Source organism: Melanotaenia boesemani, chromosome 17 (assembly GCF_017639745.1).
Source record: "Melanotaenia boesemani isolate fMelBoe1 chromosome 17, fMelBoe1.pri, whole genome shotgun sequence".
In the NCBI taxonomy this organism is placed as follows: domain Eukaryota; kingdom Metazoa; phylum Chordata; class Actinopteri; order Atheriniformes; family Melanotaeniidae; genus Melanotaenia; species Melanotaenia boesemani.
The window spans coordinates 22,101,623-22,123,950 of NC_055698.1; the positions used below are offsets into that span (position 1 = coordinate 22,101,623).

Here is a 22,328-nt window from a genome sequence, read left to right on the forward strand (position 1 = left end):
AAGACATTTGCGACTCTTTATAATTATTATACTTAAAAAGATAAAATAAAAAAATGAAAGAAGAAACACATCTAGAAACCTATTTAGGAGGGGCGAATGTTGGAAAAATATTTTAAAATCAAGCAAAGACTCACTGAATGAAACTACTGCCACTTGAAAACTGTGATTTATCTCATATATTTGTAAAAACTTAAAGATGGCAGCTTACTATGAAAATTCATACATCTTTTGTTGTTTAACCTACCCCTGGCTTGCAAAAGATTGATCTTATCTGAATATAACTCAAGTAAAATAAATCTTGCATATTTATTCAATTGTCATTGTGAAAGGGGGTAATGTGTATATCTGGATGCATGTATTACTTTTTGTCACTGCTGTTTTTAATCAAAGACCAGGAGGATTTAAGTTTCCATCTTGCTATATGATCTGATGAAAAAACGAGTCCATTTTGAAATAATCAGCACCCCGACTCTGTTTACTTGAAAAGGAAGTTTGAAAAATAATATCAAGTAAAACACTGAATAAACAGAAGAGGAAAATGAAACTCCTCCTTACATCAATCATCATTCATGAGCATCAAACAGACAAGAAAGACACAAGTAAAGTGATATAAAAATCCTATTAGAGTATCTCAGAAGTCAGTCCATTCTAGTATAATTGCATACAGAAAACAATGCTTTTCCACAATATATGACCAGAGGGAACAACAACTTTATGTACTGTAGTTTATTTTTTTAATTAAGTCTAGGAATTGTTTATTCTTTAGACAGACAGCAGAAATTGTAGATCGACCTGAGCAATTTAAAAACTCAACTCAGAATGGCTTCATTAGAAAATCACACAATTGTTCTGTACAAATTCAAAAAAGCACACTTCAGCTACATTGTGCATTTATCTCCTCAGTCTCACATCAATCCTATGCTCATACACATGTATCATATTAAAATGACAATTATTGTTTTGTAAAAACCCATCAGAGATATTACATTATTCAGGCACAGCATCAATCAGAAAAGACTATTAAATTTATTGTATCTGATAACTTGTTTTGCAATAACACAATGAATAGCAGTTAGCACAAATTCATGGCACATAGCATGTTCATAAAATGTAAAAAAGAAAAATAAATCTCATTATTATGATAATTATAACACAGACCATTGTACAATTTTAATGCAGATGTCAGTATAAACCACAGTCAATGTGCTAATAAATAACCCATAAGTAAATCATACCAGCCATCCTTTCTTTGTACTCTGCATTAACACCATTTTTAATTAATTGACACCTTAAAGACACAATTTAAACCTTGTGACATGTTAAATTTAACATTCCTTTGATAAAATATGCTTTTTCTGAAGTTTATAGTATTTCTCCTGATGTGTTTAACTTTTACAACACAGGGTTGTGTCTTTGCCAAGCTTGTAACCAGAGAGCTGTTTTCACATTCAGTTTTCCTTTTATTTTTATTTTTATTTTTTTTTGCAGCGGGGGTCAAATCAGAAGTTTCTTTTTCTTCTTCAGTGTTTTCAACCAAAAGCTGCTTTCAGTGGCAACTCTGACTTTACATCCTCTGAAAAGTCCTTTAACACCACAGCAGGTCAGATGTCTTAGCTGGTAACTCAGATTAAATTTCTGTCTCATTACTTGTGATTCTCCCAAAAAGGCAACTTATGCAATAAACACAAAATATTTTTTTTATATTCTCAACTTTTTAAACATTATAAAAAGTACCTTTAGAACATTTTAGCTCAGCTGCTTTTTCAGTTAAGTGAACCAGATAACTGTTGGTGAGAGTCTGGTGTTCACAGCACAGCAATTGGACAAAACCTTTCCCTCCTTGTGACTCAAACATACCAATTTCAAGTTTGAACTTCCCATTTCTGAGGTATGTTTTATGCAGATGGAAGTCATAGTTTCTCAGCTTGCACAGGTTACTGTCTCGATATGCACTCCTCTCTGGGTGGCCTTTGAGGGTGTACTGGGTAGGATGTGATTCAGATTCAGAATTATGAAGGAAAAAATGAAAATGTTCCAGTTCCTTTTCAGAGATTCCCATCACTTTACTAAAACATGTCTAAATAGTATTCCTGCTCGTAAATAATCATTTGATTGTCCCCAGTATCATTTGCTTGGTCATGGTGTTTTTTTCCACATCAGTAATAAAAAAAAAAAAAGTTGTGCGACAATTTGGCAAAACAAACTGTTGACAAAACAAATGTGACTTCATCAGCTGTGGGAATTTTAAGAGTGGAAAGATAAAAGAATAAAAAAACGTAGATGGCTTCATCACCAGCGACACATAAACATCTGGATATTCATTGTGCCTTCTTTTTCTGCCATTTCAAAAGTCCTTTTCTTTTTCCCCTGAGAAAGTCACTGAAGTGTACAACCTCCTCTTGCTTCTTTTTCCCTTAAAAGTTTGAATCTGGGGGGAAAAAAGAGTAAAATCTAAACATGTGTTTGGCTATAAGAAAAATAAGTTCATGTTACTTGTCCTCTTCCTCCTTACCTCTGACTCACATGCCTTACAGGCCACCGTACAGGTGGACCTTAACAAACGAGATGGTCTCATCATAGTCTTTGTGGCCTTTCTCATAGATGATGAAGATGAACTTCTGGTCTTCAACAGAGCCAGTATCCAGTGATGTTATGCTGGAGTAGCCGCTTTGTCCCGCCCATATCTGGACAGCGTTATTTTCCCAAGATGAGCCATTTGTTAGCGACCACCGTAATGTTAGATTCACTCCTGAGGGAGTAAAGAAAGTTTGATAATTTAAAAAAGTAAAATATTTATATGCAATGTTAAATCAGCTTATTTTAAATGATTGTGGATATTGTATCTCAGTGGTGCATTCTGGTAAAATTGTGAATACACATAATTTTATCGTTTTGTGATTTTTCTGAAGGAAAGTTGTTAGCCATTCTTACTGTTCTGCTCATTGGACGGGTTGGTGAAGTAGAGCACTCCGTTTTTTTGCAGCATCCCTGCTGCTACTGCTGGATCCACCAGCATTTCGTCAAAAAAGAGTTCATCTATGGGGAGAGTCAACCCTCCGTCAAGGCTGCGCATCACAATACGACACCGACAGTGGTAGTTGTTCTGGTTACGCACGTTGATCAAAATGCTGCCGTCGGGCATCTCGACCGGCTGTAGGAGGGAGGAAGGCGGAGTAAAGTGTGTCAAACACAGGTTGTGACAGATGTTAATCACTCACTTTCAGATATTTGATCAGTTTTGACACCATACGACACTACAGATGTGATAAACTCACTAAATGTACAGGAAAAAGAAAATAAAAATACAAATGCATTTTTCATGATTGTCCACTAGAGGGCAGAAGAACACATCCAGAGCAAAGGAATTCTTTTGGATTCATGTCTGTGTGATGTTAATGCTGTCTTCCTCATCAGTCAATCAGATCAGTCTTCATTCAGGAATTAAAGCATGTCAGACTATAAAGAGAGCATGGGCACTTGTTTTGAGCACAGACTTTGAAGGGGCATCAACATTATCCAAATCTCTAAAGTGTACTGTAGACTGATTAAATGCCCAAGTCTGGTTAGCAACAGCACAGCTAACACATAAGGTTGTATGTACAAGGCTGCAGTCTCAATAGGTTTGCATGAACGAACATGGAAACCATGTACTCAGCCTACGGCTTTAAATCTAACTGCAGTTTTCCCTCTGATCTCCTCGTTTGTGCAGAAATGTGAAGAAAAGCCCAAAAACTATAGGAAATGTGCCACTCTGTAAGTGTAAAGAATAGCTGTACACTTATGTTACTTTAAACCAAAGTCAAATCACCACTGCTTTGTGATGTGACAGATTATCAACCAGCAGTGAACGTACCTGGCACTCATCGGGGTTGAAGTCCTGAGGTTTCTTCTTTTGATTGTAAGGGATGCTCTTCATCATTGCACCATAGTACCAGTTTTCTCCATGGTCGTCGCTCAGGATGCAAAAAACTCCATCGCCCTCTATCGTCCCATGACCACAGACCACCAGCCTTCCTTTTCCTGGCTCATGGCGCTTCTGTAGAACCAAAAACACAAACAGATGAACGGCAGAGGAAAGATGTGAAACTGAATCCTTTTATGTTTATTTTCTAAAGCTGTTCAAATGTGGAACACATGCTATTAAATGAGTAGGTGAATGAATGAACGTGTGGTATTTGTTATATAGTTGGCATAAAGCAGTGTAATGTTTTGCAAGGATTAATTATTTTGTCTTATTTCTTCATGGATGGCTGTTTTGGTGACTGTGATACTTGATGTGGGCAAACATGCAAAATGTCATCTCTTCAATCATATATTCAGTTGTTACAACTAAGTTATAGCTGAAAGCAAGAGAAATTCTAACTTCTGCACATATTTGTGTAAAGTTTTGTAGATTAATAAAAAAAAAAACACTTCATTTAGTAAACCAAAGAGGTGTTTTGCATGTAAAAATTAACTTGATTTGTTTATCTTTTTTTTTTTTTGCATCATCTTTCCTGTAAACCAAATCATGATCCATCTTGACAGATGTCCCAATTCCTAAAACTTATCTGGAGGAAAGCGGGACAAGGTGAGGAGTATCACTCAAGCTGAAGATCAGCTTTCATGCATTAAGGCTGCAGATAAAAGGAATTTATTAGAGCCTTTTTTGCAGTTCCAGCTCATGTGTTCGTTGGCTTTCTCAGTAAGAACACACTGCTGCTAATACAGCTCCCCCCAGACAGAGAAGAGCAGCTGCCTTCCCTGTTTTGACCTGGGATAAGATGTCTTTAAAGCACACAGCTATTTAATCTAATCATACACAGACTGCGTTACAAGTGGCTTCAGTAGACTAAACTTAGCCCAATAATGCATCAATAAGTCATTAACCAGGTTTTTAACTAAAACCTGGCTAAAAGAAAACATTAAAGTAGCAGTGCTTGAATTAGCTGCCTGAAACATACATATCTTTACACATTTTATTAATAATTGACAACAAGTAGCATCATATCACGTTTTTGACTCTTTTGAATATGTTACTTTTTTATTTTATGTAGGCAGTAAGTGAGGAAATCTATGCATATGGGGTGGATGCTCTGTGAGGCAAGTTTTCAATCCTGAATTTTATCATTCCAAAGATGGTGGTGCTAAAGAAATTTTGGAATTCCTGTATAATTTTAGACTTAGCCATTTTATTTTTAACATTAAGAGACAAGATTTAGTCTAAGTTGCTATACTCTGCAAGTTCATCATGCATTATTTGGTTAGTTTCTACTTGTGATTGCTGTTCCTCTTTGTGGGAGCAGTCTGTCTGAGGTTGCCTTTTTTTTGTTAAAATACAGTAGGAGGGGCTGCATCCACCACACAATCTTATTTGCAAGTTTACTTTTAATGTACAACTTTACACATTAAGAGAGATCTCTGAAATTGTTCAGTCTGAAAATTGTTCAGCTCAATTTCAAAATTCATGCAGGCAGCATTTTTCTTCATTTTAGTCAGATTTACTTGCTGCTTTGGCTGCAGAAGCTGCATTTTTTTACGCTTGCTAGTAATATATGATTAGGATATGTCATCTGATGCCAACTCCTCCGTTTCACATAAGCATGCAAATATCCAAAGTCTAAAAACATGGGTCATGGTACCACTTGATGAGACTGCCATTGTTAGGGTTTAAGACAAATAATCAGATAAAAAGTCAGATAATCTGGATATGCTAAAGCCCTGATGTGATCAGATCACAATAGACACAGGCACAGAAACGAAATGATACAACTGAGACCTAAAGAAGAAGAAAAACTTTGTAAACAGGTCTACTTCCGCAGAGATCCTTTCAGGCTTTCAAACACTTTTTATAAACAATTTGAGCCCATCAGATGCCAATACAAGCATTTTTACATTGTTATACAGGATTAGATCCCTTCTCCATGGATATAACCATGTCATACAAGACAGGACAGGGCCCGGATTAGGAAATTACTGGACACTTCCTTTTACAAAGTCGATTAAAGAAAATGAAAACAGAAAAATGACAATAACAAGTACCAAAAGTCAAACTATCCCACATAGAGGGCTGCACATATATATATATATATATATATATATATATATATATATATATATATATATATATATATATATATAAGCTTCTATTTCTAACTCTTATTCAAGTTTTCAGTTTCATATCCTCCCTTTGTGTCAAAGCATTTTCTAACCTGAATGCCAAAGCCTGGCCCAGGGGCAAAAGCCTGGACTCCAAGCTGGACTGAGAGGTTTCTGGGTGAACTCCAACTGAGACCATCATCAGTGCTCTCCACCATCATGGTGCTGGCAGGGCCACAGTGGTAAAGGTGGAAGCACATGGAGTAGATCAGAATCACTGAGCCCACTTCTTCGTCAACCACCACTGAGCCCAGGTTCAGGCCATCCGGGTTCATCCCATCATTTATTATGAAAGAAGTCGGGGACCAGGTGTCTCCTGAAAGGACAAAAACAAATAAATAAATACATAAATACATTTTAGGCTCTATAGTCAATTTCTGCTTTTTCCGCTGTTTGTTGAGTATTTGTATGTATACACATGAAAATATGTTTTATGCAGCCACAGCTTAATGGGTGTGGAAGAAATTTGACTTATTATGTTCTATTTATAATATTATAATCACACCTACAATTACTTCCTTTACTGTACTCATTTATAAATTGTATTTACACTGATTGTTACTATATTCCACTTTTTACATTTTACATTTCTACTCATCATGCTTTAATTCATTTTAAATGTTTATTCTCTTCCTTTATATGCTCTGTTTTCAGTTCACTACGAGGGTAAGATGGCCTTTATCTGGTCCTTGCTCAGACCCTTAGTCAGACTGGTTGTGGTGGAGACACAACTATGTGAGGTTGTTTTGACGCCAGCTCTTGGAGTTGTGTGTCCACCCAAGGTCTTCAGGAAGGAGGATTCTTTCTACAGAAATGTATAACTATTGTTTTTCCTCTTGCCTCCACAGAGTCTCTCTCGACTTCACGCAAGTCGGGACGACCACTCTCATTACTTGCAAGTAATTCTATATTCAATACTCCTGTAAATAAACCTTATATACTTTTACTCGTTCCAGACTCTTGGTAATTTTTCTACAACATGGGGAGTATTGCATTCATTATCTATACTGTGATAACAACTTGTGAAATTCACATGTTGCATTTCCTTGATGATGGTGATAAACCAGATATTTTTTTATAAACAAAACTACTAAATATATATTATTTTACAATATGCCACTTCACAATTTTAATGTCATGCATGTAGTACAATGCAAGATTCTTGTGTGCTTAAATAAAATGAAGAAACGTGGCCTGAAAAAAGTACCTACATCTGATGAACAGTATCTGAAAGTGATTTCCGTAACAAACAGATGCACCAGGAACTGCAGTTGATATAGCTACTGTTTGCTACAGCTTCATAATTTTTTTTCTTCATAGACAAATAGCTGTCAAAGAAGGGAAACAAGTAGAAAAGGCTGGGATGTGACACAAGAATTGGCCTGAAAAAAAAAAAAAAAAACATGTGGCAACAGGTCTTATGGAGTGATACATTCTCCTGAGAGCCCAAGGATCAACATTATTAAAATGGGATCATCTTGACAGACATATCCAGTATGAATACAGGAAACATTTTAAGAAATCAGCTGTGACTAAAAAGGTTTCTCATTGCTGTCTTTACAGACTGTGTGTTTCTATCCTGCCTTTGTCTGTGGACCGTCGTACTGCGATGAACTTCGCTCCAACGTCAGCAGATGATGACTTCCTGCCCTCAGCAAAAGCCAGGAGGCTTCCTTTGGGGGTGAAGGTGATGAGTGGGATCCTGTAGGTGTTTACATGACCAGAGGCTCCACTCACCCACAGCAGCTGCTCCTCATAGACCAGAGGATCAATCTGGCCAAAGGAGGGGAGGTAAATGCAGAGATAATAATAAGGATAAGACACACTGACAAAATACTTTCAATATCTATATGCAAAACCAGTTAGAACAGAAATGGCATCTTCAGGACTCATCAGGGTTCAGGTTCATTGCAAGTGATTGTGTAAGAACAAATGCAAAGTCTTTTGCTTCTTAAAATAAAGCTGACTCGCTACAGCTATCTTCCTCAGTATTGTGCACTTCGCCAGTTATATGAACACTACAAATAACGTCATAACTTGATATTTAATGAGTAATAACAATGTTCTGTACCTGTAACCCGTCGATGGTACAAACACAAGAAGACAGCACCGCGGAGAGCAGTATGAACAGAGCAGCTATAAGACTTCCTGTTTCCATCTTAAATCCTAATAACAGGTATCACACAAAGGGGGAGCCCGGTGTCCCAAAACAAGGAGCCAAAAACACAAACTAATAGATACGGAAACGCTCTCCTGAACTTATACTGAGACAGAAGCTGGTATCTGTTGAGTCATATGATCAACTCGGGAGGTCACGTGACTTACAGCCGTCTATGAAAATTAAAGAGAAAGCTGACTAAATAAATGAACGAATGACTGAATAATGTAGCACTGCTTAAATAATGTAATTGAACTCTTAAAAAAATCTTATATTTAGCCAACATCCTACTTTTACCTTATACGTGTTATATTTTTTTTAATTGATAAAAGTAGCTAATGAATCAATCTGAAAAACATCTATACCGAATATTGCATTATATGCAAAATACGTATCACTGCTTTACTTTCCGAAATGGATTTACCTAGCTTTGAAAGGTCCAAAACAAAGAACACTAGAGGCAACTAGATGCATTTACTCCTTTAATCCACAGCGGGCAGAATATAACAAAAACAAAACAAAGCCAGTTTATTTGTGTAATACAATTCAAGTACAAGACGATTAAAAAAGTAATAACCGAAATAAAAAAAAAAGATTTCAAAAAGCTAAAGTAAAATAAGATAAATACAAGAAATAAAAGTTACAGTGTGTGGAATTAACAGTTGTTTTGATAAAATGCAGAGGCAAATATAATAGTGTTTAACCTTGATTTAAAACTGCTGACAGTTTCAACAGATCAGCAGGTTTTTTGGAGTTTGTTCCACATGTGAGGAGCATAAAAACTAACTGCAGCCTCTCCATGTTTAGTTATGACTCTGGTGACGGAAAGTAGACTTAATCCTGATGACCTGAGGGATCTGGTGGGTTAACAAACCATAAGATCTTAAATGTATTTTGCCCTAAACCATTCAGTGCTTTGTAAGGTAACAGCAGGATTTTGAAGTCAATTCTTTGACAAACAGGAAGCCAGTATAAAGATCTGAGGACTGGAGTTACATGATCTATTTTCTTTATCTTAGTGAGGACTCCAGTAGCAACATCCTGGACTGCAGCTGTCTGAAGGACGTTTTAGGGAGACCTGTAAAGACAGCATTACAGTAGTCCGTTCTACTAAAGATAAATAAATGGACAAGTTTTTCAAAATCCTTCTGAGACGTCAGTCCTTTAATCCTCAATGACTTCACAACTGTCTCAATATGACAGCTGAAATTCTTTTTTTTTTGGGGGGGGGGGGGGGGGGGGGGGGGGGTTTGAGGGAAGACACCTGAAAGCAGAGATGTATTTACGATCTGTGAAAGCAAAACAAACTCTAGTCACCTGCAGCAAGTCATGTCACTGTCCTGTAGTTGTACAGAGATTAAACACTGAGTTACACCATAATTCTTAAATACATAGAGCAATAATTTTAAGAAAAAACTAAAACAAATGAAAAGTAAAAAAAATTAAAGACACTTTTGCAAACTCAATGAGGCTGTGGCAGACAACCCTTGAAGCCAACTTTGAGCCAACTGCACAAGTCTCCATCAAATGTGGCATATATCAAGAAGATGCTTTGTCCCCGCTGCTCTGCATTGATGACATTAAGCTGTACGCTAAGAGTGAGCAAAACATTGACTCACTGATTCACACCACCAAGATCTACAGCAGGGACATCAGAATGTCATTCGGACTGGAGAAATGTGGCCGAATGGTAACAAAGTCCATACAGAAGGCATTGGACTCCCAGAGGGCAGAATAACAGGTGTTGGGGAGAGCTACAAGTACCTTGGCATACCACAAGCAAATGGCAACCACAAAGAATCCATGAGGAAAGCTGCCATAGCAAAATATCTGCAACAAGCTAGGCAAGTTCTGAGAAGTCAGCTCAATGGCAAGAACAAGATACAGGCAATTAACAGCTATGCCTAGGGATGTTATGCTCGAGTCGATCTGCTCGATCACGTGTCGAGCATGTGACACGGAAGTGTTGCGAGCATTGTCTGAGCATTGATTCCATGGATGTATTATAGGAACATCCATGATTGATTCAGCATGCCAAAAGTCACGTGATAGACCAAACGAGGCCTCGTTACGTCATCAGGCGTATCGAGCAGCAAGCGGGATCTTTGAAGGGACCGGGCTTGTCAATCTCTCAGATTCCAAACGCTGAGGAGATCGCGGGTTTTTGAGAGGAGATTCTGTAGCGATTGTGCGACATTGCATTTTGAAAACAAATTTAGGAAAAGCATCACATCAGCATGAGCTTATATTGAATCACATTTAGCTTTTAGAGATTTGGGGAAACAAACGTCTGCGCGAGACGCCGTTGCCAGAGTAACTGCTGAAGGAGCTCGGAGTATGAGAGAAGGACGGAGCAGGCGGTGCCTTTAACATCACTGGTAAGCTTAATTCCCCTTTCTTTATATAGGTGTTTTTTAAATAGCCTTGCAAAGAGCAGACTTTAAAGTTAATCATAAACTTCAACCAGAAGCATCAGAGGAAACGTCTCAGTCTGCAGCTGCAGAGAAAAACCACCACCTGCAGGACCTTAGACACCAAGCTGGTTTCTGATTACTATCAGCAGAGAATTTAATGATTTTAAACTTGGTTAATTACAATTTTATTCTTGTGTTTCTTTCAGGTGCAACCTCTCCAAAGCTGGAGAGGTAGTGTGCCAGAAGAGGAGCAGATTGAAGCCTAACAGAAAATACATTTTTAAATAAAAATCTATGACACATCACAATGTTGCCAAAGTTTTTTTTTTCTCATAATACATTTCAAGATTCAAAGTGTCTTTGTCATTTGCACAGTAAGGAAACAAGTTTCCCTGAACAATGAAAATCTTACTTTGCCGTCCAACCTGAATGCCATAAAACATTATAAAATAAAAATAAACAATTTGAAAAAAAAAACTAGATAGACGATAAAAAAAAACTGAGTAAATAATCTATGTACATAAATGTGCAGTGTGCTATAAACTGTTGTTCCACATTTAACAACGATCAGCTATGCAAAAGAAAACAACTCAGGAGGTAGATAAAAACACGCATTTGCAATATCTATTATAAATAATAAGACACATAAAACAGTAAACAATTTTATTACAACTGTATAAAATAATTAACATAGTCACTATACCCGTTGCACAAACACTCCTTCCCTCATGCCTTCCCACTGAGTAACTACTATCATTACAGATTGGTTTACTTAAGTTACACCACAATTCGGTTACCTAAACAAATGTTACCTAATACCCCTCATTCTTATTTATATGAACAACAGAAAATAAATATTCACTTGGATGGTAGATTACGCATCGTTTATTGAACACGTATTCAAAGTTCAGATAGGAATGACAGATGTGAGGTGTCAACGCTGTCCTTCTGATACATCAGACACCCACAGCCAGCAGATGGAGCTCTTTGGTTTGGTCAAATGATTCAGAACACCAAGCCATTTTCATGCATTTGGTTCAAAGTTGGCTCGATGATTCATGAGGCCTCGCTTTCACCATCCCTAGCTATGCCCTGCCAGTGATCAGATACCCTGCTGGGATAATAAGCTAGTTAAAGGAGGAAGTTCAGACCACAGACGTTAAAACAACAGCTCTTCACCATGCATGGAGGGTTCCATCCCAAATCCAGCATCCAGAGACCATACCAAGCACAAAGAGGGAGGCCAAGGATTAGTGAGCATCAGGGCCATTATTCAAAATGAAACCTCCAAGCTCCATGAACACATCAGGAAGATGGCCCCAAGGGATGAAACACTGAGTGAGCGTCTAAGGCAATGGAACCTGGAGGAGAATGAAATGGAGGAACCATCGTAGGGGGACAAACCCCTGCATAGGATGTTCAACCAACTGATAGCCGAAGTGGCGGATATGAACAAGTCCTACCAATGGCTAGACAGGGATGGATTGAAGGACAGCACAGAGGTGCTAATCATGGCAGCACAGGAGCAAGTCTGGAGTACCAGAGCAATCAAGGCCCTGATCTACCACACCAGGCAGGACCTCAGGTGCAGGCTGTTCAAAGAGGCCCCTGAAACAATCCAGCACCCCACAGCAGGGTGCAAGATACTGGCAGGCAGAGAATACATGAAACGCCACAACCAAGTAGCCGACGTAGTGTACAGAAAAAAATCTGTGCAGAATATGGACTGGAGACCCCTAGGTCACAGTGGAAACACCTCTCAAAGTGGTGAAGAATGAGAGGGCTAAGATCCTGTGGGACTTCCAGATACAGACCGACAAAATGGTGTGTCCAACCAACCGGACATTGTGATCATGGATATACAGTAAAGGAAAGCCGCATTGATTGATGTAGCCATTCCCAGCTATGGAAATATCAGGAAGAAGGAATACAAGAAACTGGAGAAACTCCAAGGACAGAGCACTGGGGGCCGTGTTCCCCATGCTGGAGAAGTGGCTCCAACAGATACCTGGAGAAACATCAGACTTCTCCATCCAGAAGAGGACCCTCAAGCTCCCAGGACTTTAGTAAGGGGTGGGACTCAGTTAAAAAAGAATCTAATTAATTACAGACTTTGTAATTAATTAATTAATTAATGTCGATTAATTGCAGTGTAATCCATTTTCTATACCGCATAGTCCAATTCTGGAAAAGACTATATATATATATATATATATATATATATATATATATAGTTTTATATATTATTCCCTTTGCCTGTTCATTGAGTTTTTGGCTAAGTTTACTTCCTCTTGTGTTCCTGCTTTCTGTTTCTAAATTACCATGCTTGCTTATTAATTAGTCATTGGTTCCCTTCAAATACTCCTTGGTTTGTTCATGGCCAGATCTTCGTCATTATTGGTTCAGCCTAGGTTTTCCTTGTCAGTTATTTTGAACTAGTTTTGTTGATGGTTTGGGTTCCAGCTCATGTTAATCCTGTCATTGCAGTGCTTTTTAACTTGTTTAAAAAATCCTATCCACCTGCCTCCTGCCTGAATTTGGGTCCTGCCTTCTCATCACCTCTCCACTATGGATCATGACACAACACTCCAGTGATTTAATGGTGATCTCTGCAGATTTCTGTCATGATTTATTACATTACACTTCACAGTTTATCATATTGTTTTCCATTTTTAAATCTGATTTTATTTTTTTGTTTAGTTTACTCTCCTAAAAAAATCCTTGCTATCATATTATATTTAACTCATATATGAATCATTCTAAGGGCTTTATATGTATGTGTGTGGTTAAATAAACATGCAAACATTTGTATTGCTCGCAGGTTCCCCAGTGACTCTTTGAACTTAATTAGTTAATGTATAACAGTTCCTGTAAAGTTGCAACATGACACAGATGACTACAAACTGTCTTGTCATTGTAAAAGCCAATAAAAACCCAACATTAAATACATCATAAACACTGACATGACAGGTTTTTTTTTTTTTTTTTTTGCTTTTTGTTTTTTTTGTATCACAGAACACATAAAGACAAAATGCACTGCTCAAAAACAAAGCTTGAATAAGTTGCCTTTAATTAACCATTGCCAGTACAACACGGGTAAACAGATGCTACTGATTGCCACGTTTGTGCTTCCTGTACTGAGCTGAAGACTGAAAACCACATTCCTGCAGTCATGAGGCAGGCTGATCTGAGTCACAAGCTAGAGCGAAAGACAGGAACAAGCTGCAACGCAAGTGAAAAATACCAAATGCATGATCTCCATGTGCAGAGAGACTTTACTGCCTTCAAGGAACTACTTTATTTTGTACTTCTGTTCACAGGAAACAAGGGTTACAAAAGGAATGACAAGAGAATACAACCATGACAGCTTTGTTAATAAGATGGATTTTCATCTGAAGCACAGGTAGGTTTATCTCATTTCTGCCAATTCCAGTTTCAGTCTTTGAGATGCTAACACATTGGGGACATTACAAAGACATTTAAACTTTGCAAGGGACTTCTCTTTAATACAAATAGATATAACTGGACTTTTCTTTTGTGTGCATTTTCACATGAGAAGCTCAGACTTTGATACTCAATTCAAACATTTTTAAGATCCGTCCTTGTAACTTCTTGCTTATCGTACAGCTTTCAGTTTACCCAGAGAAGAGCAAACCTAACATTCTGTTTTAGGACGTAAAAAAAAAAAAAAGGAAATAAAAATTAAAAATGAAAAAGAGAGATAATTAACTAATGCCATTACTGCAAGATTAGACATAAAACACATTTATGAGAAAACAAATGTGTACTGATTATTTCCTGGTTGAGAAAACACTAAAGATGGTGTTTGAGATAAGACACAGACTTCTGTTTTGAAATAACCATTTCATCTTCTTTATCACCTATTGAGCAAATACAGTGTGAGCAGGCAATGGCAAATTACCCCCATACCAGTTGAACCGCATTAACAGATGAGGAAATGAAAATGAAAGGAAAATTAAAAAAAAGCCAAAAGCGCTAGGAGATTTTTCACACTTCAGTGGTAAAATGTGCCTCTGTTACAGGCAGCAAGGCAGTGGTGTGTGATAGAAGCAAAACTGGAGAGTGCTGGTAATTAAAGTCTATTTTTATTCTATTTAACACACATTAGGCTGCTGGTAGGATCAGATGTATGTTCAGGGTTGCTGTTGATGGGGAGTGTCTCATACCTCTTTTCCAGCCACTGTGTAATTATGAAAGAGTTTATTCTGTAAATGTTACCATTAATGTAATACAACTAAAACAAAAAGTTCATGAAGCTATTAAGCTTCTTCTCTAAAGACAAATGTAAAAGTAATCTTTCTGATGATGTGCTGTAACAGCATTATTCTGCAGTAGAGGCCCTGAGCCCTGAAAGCAGAAGTCTTTCTTGCTGTCTAACAAACAGCACACATATTTATTAGAGATAAAAACCCTTTAGCCTATTCAAGGGGCTTTTTACAAAAAGACATAGCAATCATCTGATCCTCCACCCTTGCTAGAACAATTCAACAGTACCAGCTGGGATGTTCAATGTAATATAACTTGATAATATTTCATTCTATTAATTATAGAGTGGATATAATTGTTTATTCACCACTTTTAGCAATACATTTGTATTCGTTTTACTATTCTAGTCACAATTATATGATCCATATATGATCCGTAAAATGACAATACTTTACACAATAACACAACAATCTCTGAGGCCAGAAGGAACATGCCAAAAAAACAAAAAATAGGAGAATAAAGATGCTTCAGAAACCTGAGAGAAGGAACTTCATTAGCATCACCAGTAAGCTTCTTGTATCCTCAGAGCAAAATTTATGCTAGTTTATTTATGTTTTAATTTTCGTTTTTTAATGGACATGAGGAGTGAAGTGAGCTATTTGTGAATGTACATATGTTTTGTTTGTAGGCAACCACATGTCCATGGAAAAGAGCATCCTAAGCGATATTTTCAGATTGCAATGGAAATTTACGTTTATATCGCATTTATATCGTGTTTATACCGCATTAACGCATTATTAATTAACACCGTTATTTATTTTATTCTATTTTTTTAATTTTTTTATCACACCTTAACGTAGTTTTTTTTCTCTCTCTCAGAGTTCTTGCTCACTGGCTCTGCTCCGAATACAGAAACCACAAGCCAAGGCTTTCAGTCCAAAGCCTCTTCCTGTTTTGTCCTGACTGCTGTCCTGTTTTTTTCTGACTTTGTTTACGCGGTTGTTAAATTGTTTGTTGTCTTAACTGTGTTTGGTGGACATAGAAATGGTTTTTATTGAGCTGTTAGCTGAGATTCTGGACTTTCTGTGGATACCGCACATGTTTATAGTTATATTTACAGACCTGACGTTACACCAGTAAAACCAAATGTTAACCCTTTAACTCCCGGTAGCGGAGATAAGAATGCAAAGTTAGAGAATTTATAGGCAAGAAATCTGGATAATGAACTATTAAATGTGCATGGATGTACGCTTCTGTGAATATTCTCTCTCCTCACAATCTATAAGCTGTGATATTCTAATCCTGCTTCCTGTTTGTTCAACTGATGCTTATATTCATAAGATTTTGTTCCTTCTATGTTTAGAAGGAAGCAGCTTCCCAGCTTTAAATTCATCTTGCTGACTTTTTACTAGTAAGTAATCCTGAAAATTTCATATTTGATTTTATATATACAATGAGGAATATTTTAACAGTTTTTTAAAGAAAAGAACTGTTGCTAAATCTGTTTATTTGTTTAGTGCAGGGGTCTGCAACCTTCACAATCCAATGAGCCATTTCCCCCTTAAGCGCAGCTGAATAAAACTCGTTTAGTCGCAAATGTTACAAGACTTTTGGGAAAAAGACATATAACTTTTTTTTTATAAATACCTACTATAGGAAATTTGTTGTCATTAAAAAAAAACCCACATCTTTTATTACTATTTGTAGGTTTAAAAAAACAGTTAACCTTTGCACGAGGATAGACAGATTGTCTTCTATGGGATGTATTTTTGTGGAAAATGATAAAAACTCATAATTTCCAACCTAATGACAAGGAAAATAGATAAACATAAATAAATATTACTGGTTCGTTTAGTGTCATTATGTTGTGAAATTTTAATGCCATTATTCCATGAAATAAAAACTGAAAAAGTTGCTAAACTTAATGTGAAATGAAATTATGAGTTTTTTGTTTTTTTTTTTTTTTTTTTTTACCAGACAACAATATACACATATTCAACAACACAAAAGAATGTATTAAAAACTAAAAATGAGCTCTGTTAAACTGCCAGTGATGTATTGATCTAAACTCTATTACAATATTAGTGAAGGTGCTAATAATTATCTCTAAGGGATTTTAAATTCTGTGCCATTAAATCTGATAAGCTTAAATGTTAAATGTTAGACTTCTAAAAACTATTTCTGCTGTTAGGTTTATTATTTTCAAACAACCATTTTGACACTTAGTACGTTATTTTTATGCTCACTAGTCTATGGTAACTGTTTAGCTAATACCTTTGGTGCTAACAATGCTAGTTAGTCCCGTTGCTAACCATTTCAATGGCTACCTGTTTAAATGATTTAGACTTTTAACCACTTCATTTGTTCATCTTTTGACTTTAACTATTGTTGTAGTAGAAAATTTAGTTTATTCGTTACTTTTAGCAATACTGTTTGCCGATCTGATTTCAAGCTTTTCCAAGTCTTATAATTTGAATCAGTTTAACCAGTCTGTTTAGCACATATCACATATAAGCTGTAACCTCATAATAAACATTTTTGATCTCTTTGTGGCCAATTTCCTAATGCTACAGTCTTATGGGCAAGGGGAACTGAAATTGCAGTTTTTCACACATTATGAAATTCTTTCCTCTCGTGACTCAGTTCATTACGCTGTGGCCACATTGAACAGACGAATATTTGAAACTGCAGTTTTTCCAAAAATCTTTACCAGAAGCTAAAAAAAGAGAGAAAAATCCACATTAATTGCACTTTATAAACTATAAGGAGCTGTTTATGTTTATATGTGGTGTTAAACTGTTATTTTTCTATTAAGACTTGGTGACCTTTGAAAGGGTGGTGGACAGCATATGCCAGGTGATGGAAGAGACAGAAGTAGATGCTCAGATCAGAGAAGCCAAAGCTGAGCCACTTTCCAACAACAGATCCAACTGGTCAAATGGTAGGCAAAATGTATTACTCTATTTAAATGACATTATTAGTGTTCTTGTGTGTTATTTCCAATATTTAGGTAATATGATCCTATCATGTACTGTCTACCTTGTCATTCTCAGGTCAGTGTGTTGTCGCGATGCCGAGTTCTTCAGCATTAAATCCCAGTTTTGATCTGTCTCTGTGCCGTACCAAATTGGAGAGAGATGGCTTTGAGGTAAGCACAAACACCAACCGATTTGTAACACAGAAGCATGTGTTCAGATACTACCTGGGTTGTTAATTAATTTTGTTTTTGTGTTTGTTTGTTGTGTTAGATTCCAGTCAGAGACATGGAAGATCCACTGAAAATAGCTCTCGAAGTCCCCTCAGTCAAGAGATACATGGTTTTCAACTCGGGTCTTTTCAACTTAATCATGGCACCAGTATGATTGCCCATTATAATTTGTTTTCTGCTTGTTCCTGTACAATTTGATCCCTTTTTCATTTATCCCTTAGATTTGATACTGTAAATTGTTTGAGTCTCAAAGGCAAAGTAGGTATAACATGTAAAATATAATGTAATCAAACTACTTAGTCACTCAAAAACCTGCTCCTTCAGGTGCTGTATGTGGTGGTGTGGTGTGCCATGTTCTCCACCCTCCACCTCTATGTAGCTGTTAGCGACTACTGGATCCTCTGTCTGTCAGTCAGCCTCATCTCCATCCTCCTCACTACTGTCATCATCTTCATCCTTCATCACAGTAACAAGGAGGTTAGTCAACCACCATAAGAGCTGTTGTGTTTTTCACAATGATATTACATTTTGTGTAAAAAAACTTAAGCTCACCTGAGGAAGTTTTCTTTACATTTTCATTTATCATATGAGATGAGTAAAACATTAAACTATTTCTGTGTCAGATCAACATAAACATAGATGTTCGGTTGGTCCAGTTGAATGAGAAGATGGTGAAGCACAATTTGTTGGTTGGCGTAGCTGACTGGATCCAGAATTGCACTGGAAATATGCAGGTTAGTGCCCCAAAATCACCTAAAAGTAAAATAAACATAAATAAATAAATAAAATGGAGCACTTTTGTGCCAAGAGTAATTATGCATTTTTAAATGCTGTTTAAGCTAATAGTACAAGTTTGTTGTAAGTACTTAGCATTCTTGCAGCTGTTTATTTCTCACTTTCATGTTTTTTTACATGACATTTAACTAAATTTGTGATGTCATGTCACATGGGATGACATATGAAACAAGTAATATAAGAACAAGGCAAGAGAAGGAAACAGTTCAAACACAACAAAGATAAAAGGAAAAGGAGGAGAAGCGTATTGATTAAATAATACTAACTAAATGTTTTCCTAAAATGCATGTTTGCTGTCTTATTAATGATGCTGGAATCAAACCTAATTCTTATAAAGATGAGTGGGACTTTCTAAGCATTTAAAAATGTAATATTTATGTGTTTGTGTGTCCCTGTAGTTATACTTTGTGTATTGGGACATGTCCCGCTGTCTGACGACACTAACTGAAACTTTAGAGGAGCGCAGCTTCGTCATGACTGACACCCAGGTGAGAGTTGAGTGCATCTGTTGCTTTGTTTGTTGTCCTGCTGCTTCATTGATTTTGTTTTAGGAGCTGGCATGTTTGCCCTCTGTCACAATCAGTAGAAGCATAATTCTAAGTACCTGTGAGAGGATATTTATCTGTAGATAACAGACAAGTTGGAATTTACTCTTTAAAGGATGGCATTACACCTCTTAGCCTTCCTCCCGAAAGCAGAATGTTTAAATCACTGTCCCGTTTTCCTCAGAAAAAACTGGCGAGCAGAATGTCTCATCTTGTCCTGGTCACTGAGGTCCCAGTCATTGACCCTGAGGGCGGTGGCTCAGACGTGGAGCAAGACTCAGACGAGCACAGGCCTCTGCTCAGAAATGAGGACGTAGGCCGCAGTACCTCATCTAACCAGCAGGGGACTTCCAAAGTCACTTCCAACTACAGCCTTGTGCCTGATGCTGCCTTACCTGCTCAGGTGAGAGGTATAAAAGAATTGTCTGGGGAGGTGTCAGTGCATGTCAAATCTTTATTAGAGCTTCATCTATGCATCAGCAGTATTAGCTCATTTAATAAAATGAAAATGAACGTACATTTATCCCAGTTATGATAAAAAAAAGGCTTCAGATATGCAACGTTTTTATATAAATCTTCCCTCTTCACTATGTTGATTTAAAATGACAGAATTGAGTTACTTCATCATAACATTAATATTTATACTAACCTAACTATTCTCATCTGTAGGAATGGTGAAATTACACCATTCTGAAAACTGATTTTAATAAAAATAATAAAATTATGAGGAGACAACAGTTTATTGATGTAAAAGGTGCCGATGCTGATAAACACCATCAAAATTTTATATTGATGCAATTCAATGTTGATATATTGTATTGGTGGGTAATAGATGCATGCAAGAAAAGACGTATCAGACCCAAATGATTTCCAGTATTTAAAGGATGCAGGATTTAGATTTCTTTGGACAAAGATTTTTTTCCCCTTTTAAACTTGAGAGCCAAATAAAAGGCAAAACTCTAGTTTCTGTTACTAACACTGGTTTATAATGAGAAACTGATACACCAAAAACATTGATTATCCAGTGCAAAACTTATTTTTGAATTTATTAAAATGTTTAAATAAAACAAAGTAAGTGCACAATATAGGGTTGCACGGATCAAGGTGATCTCCTATTTTCAATAGAAATTAATTAGGTTTTTAAATGCCTTTAAATGACCAATGCCCACATGTAATAAAAGACGAGGTGCTTGGAAAATGTCTGTTTGTATTATAGAAACACACACATTAATAAATAATAAAAAACATAACTGCACTTATTACATTTTACACATTTGTACCATGTTCAATACTAATAATTCTGAGATTTGGAGTATTTCCATAATACGTATGTATTTCTTAATTAATGAATCTATTGTTTTATGTAAAAACAAATTAGACACGGAGATGAACAAACCATGTCTAAGAGCATCCCAAATTCTATTTATATCATTTTAACCAAAAAATGTAATTGTCCTCATGAAGACCCAGATCTCTGTTTGTACCCATTTTGCAGGCTAAAGCTTACCAGCTTCTGATGACCTACAGTGCAGTGTATGTGAAGCTGCTGGTGTCTGAGAGACTGTCAGGACCATCACACCACCGTCTGCAACCCTGGAGGAATCACTGCACCACGGCCCCCCTCTGCCTCTGCCAGTACATCAAAAACAAAATCCTTCAATAACATGGCCAACAAGCACTTTTCTCTGGAGCCAATGTGGATGAAAGATGTTCTGTTCCACTGATGGACTCCTCGAGCGTCAGACTCTTGATTTCCTTGTATTTAATTTTTTCTCTCCACCTTGTGGGCTGATTTGTTTACTACTGTCATGCCAGCTCTGTGTTTGCACCACCTGGATGTTTGTTTGTCTGCACCCTGCCAAATTCTGTCAGCTGAGAAAACAGGTCTATCCACCAGCTGTAAAACAATATTTATATTCAGTTTTACATGAGAGTCACAGCCATAATGTCTGCTCACTGCTGTTAGAATGGTTTGTACAAATGATAAATATATTGTAGATTATTTTGATTTGACCAGAATGAATGACTGAATAATGAATGAATGAATAAATGAATGAATGAATAATGAATGCATGAATTTGAGCAAACAACAATCATCCTGGACTTATTTATTCCTATCCTCTCCTACCAAAGAGTAGTAATGTGTAGTTAATTAATGATATTGTACTTTTTGTAAGACAAGGCTGTTTAATTCAAACTGTGGCATTTACCACTTTATACGAATACCAAAGAAACAGAAACATTTCCTTTCTTTGCTCTGAGTGTGAGCATACAAAACTACATTTTATTATCTTTTCCTGTAGTTAAAGTAGGGCTTTCTATATACTGCACTGATGCATATGGTTTTTAAGAGTCCAAACGAAAGCCAACAAAGAGAAAATTTCCTTTATTCTTATTTTTAGAGAAAAGGGTTTAATGTCACAATATTAAAGTTCATCTGTTTATTCTGTAAACTAAAAAAATAAAACTGTAAACAATAATTTAAACAATTTTTTTCTGAGGTTTGGAAAGATTTGGGTAAAATGGGTGCCTGTTTATTGGACACTAATTGAAACTCTGTTTATATACTCATAGATGAACCCTAATCTCCTCTCTATGAGAACTTCAATACTCTATATACTTCCTTCTGATGCAGGTATTATTGACTCTACGTGGGCTTTTTCTATCACATTTGTGTTATCACATGCCTGCAAGTTACAGTAGGAATGGTTCCCCTCTAATTGTCTCTGATTCTTTTAATCTCATAACTGTCCAAAGACAACAAAGAAAATTATATGCAAAATATTTCAAGAAAGCAACAAAACTCTTTTGATGACCCTTTAAATTTACCTAAAGGTTAAAGG

General features: G+C 36.6%; 2 protein-coding genes across 4 annotated transcripts; one reads left to right on the forward strand and one right to left on the reverse strand.

Moving 5' to 3' along the window:
• Window positions 1-695: 695 nt before the first annotated feature.
• On the reverse strand, window positions 696-8,433 carry neu1 (neuraminidase 1). The gene is made up of 7 exons (XM_041967057.1): window positions 8,210-8,433; window positions 7,722-7,911; window positions 6,192-6,454; window positions 3,854-4,036; window positions 2,932-3,151; window positions 2,513-2,749; window positions 696-2,428 (listed from the first exon to the last, which is right to left on the reverse strand). The coding sequence occupies exons 1-6, from the start codon at window positions 8,294-8,296 to the stop codon at window positions 2,529-2,531; spliced, it is 1,164 nt and encodes a 387-aa protein (XP_041822991.1). The 5' UTR covers window positions 8,297-8,433; the 3' UTR covers window positions 696-2,428; window positions 2,513-2,528.
• A 5,292-nt stretch (window positions 8,434-13,725) lies between these two features.
• Window positions 13,726-21,965, forward strand: LOC121656763 (transmembrane protein 268). 3 transcript variants are annotated; one of them, XM_042011878.1, is made up of 11 exons: window positions 13,727-14,113; window positions 14,754-14,799; window positions 16,301-16,348; window positions 17,753-17,878; window positions 17,991-18,085; window positions 18,186-18,293; window positions 18,470-18,622; window positions 18,769-18,879; window positions 19,339-19,428; window positions 19,670-19,888; window positions 20,981-21,965. In XM_042011878.1, exons 4-11 carry the CDS (start codon window positions 17,797-17,799, stop codon window positions 21,146-21,148), a joined length of 1,026 nt encoding a protein of 341 aa, XP_041867812.1. In that variant the 5' UTR covers window positions 13,727-14,113; window positions 14,754-14,799; window positions 16,301-16,348; window positions 17,753-17,796; the 3' UTR covers window positions 21,149-21,965. The 3 variants fall into 3 exon arrangements, with proteins under 3 accessions (XP_041867813.1, XP_041867812.1, XP_041867811.1); XM_042011877.1 differs by lacking the exon at window positions 14,754-14,799; XM_042011879.1 differs by lacking the exons at window positions 14,754-14,799; window positions 16,301-16,348 and having other exon boundaries at window positions 13,726-14,113.
• Window positions 21,966-22,328: the final 363 nt, after the last annotated feature.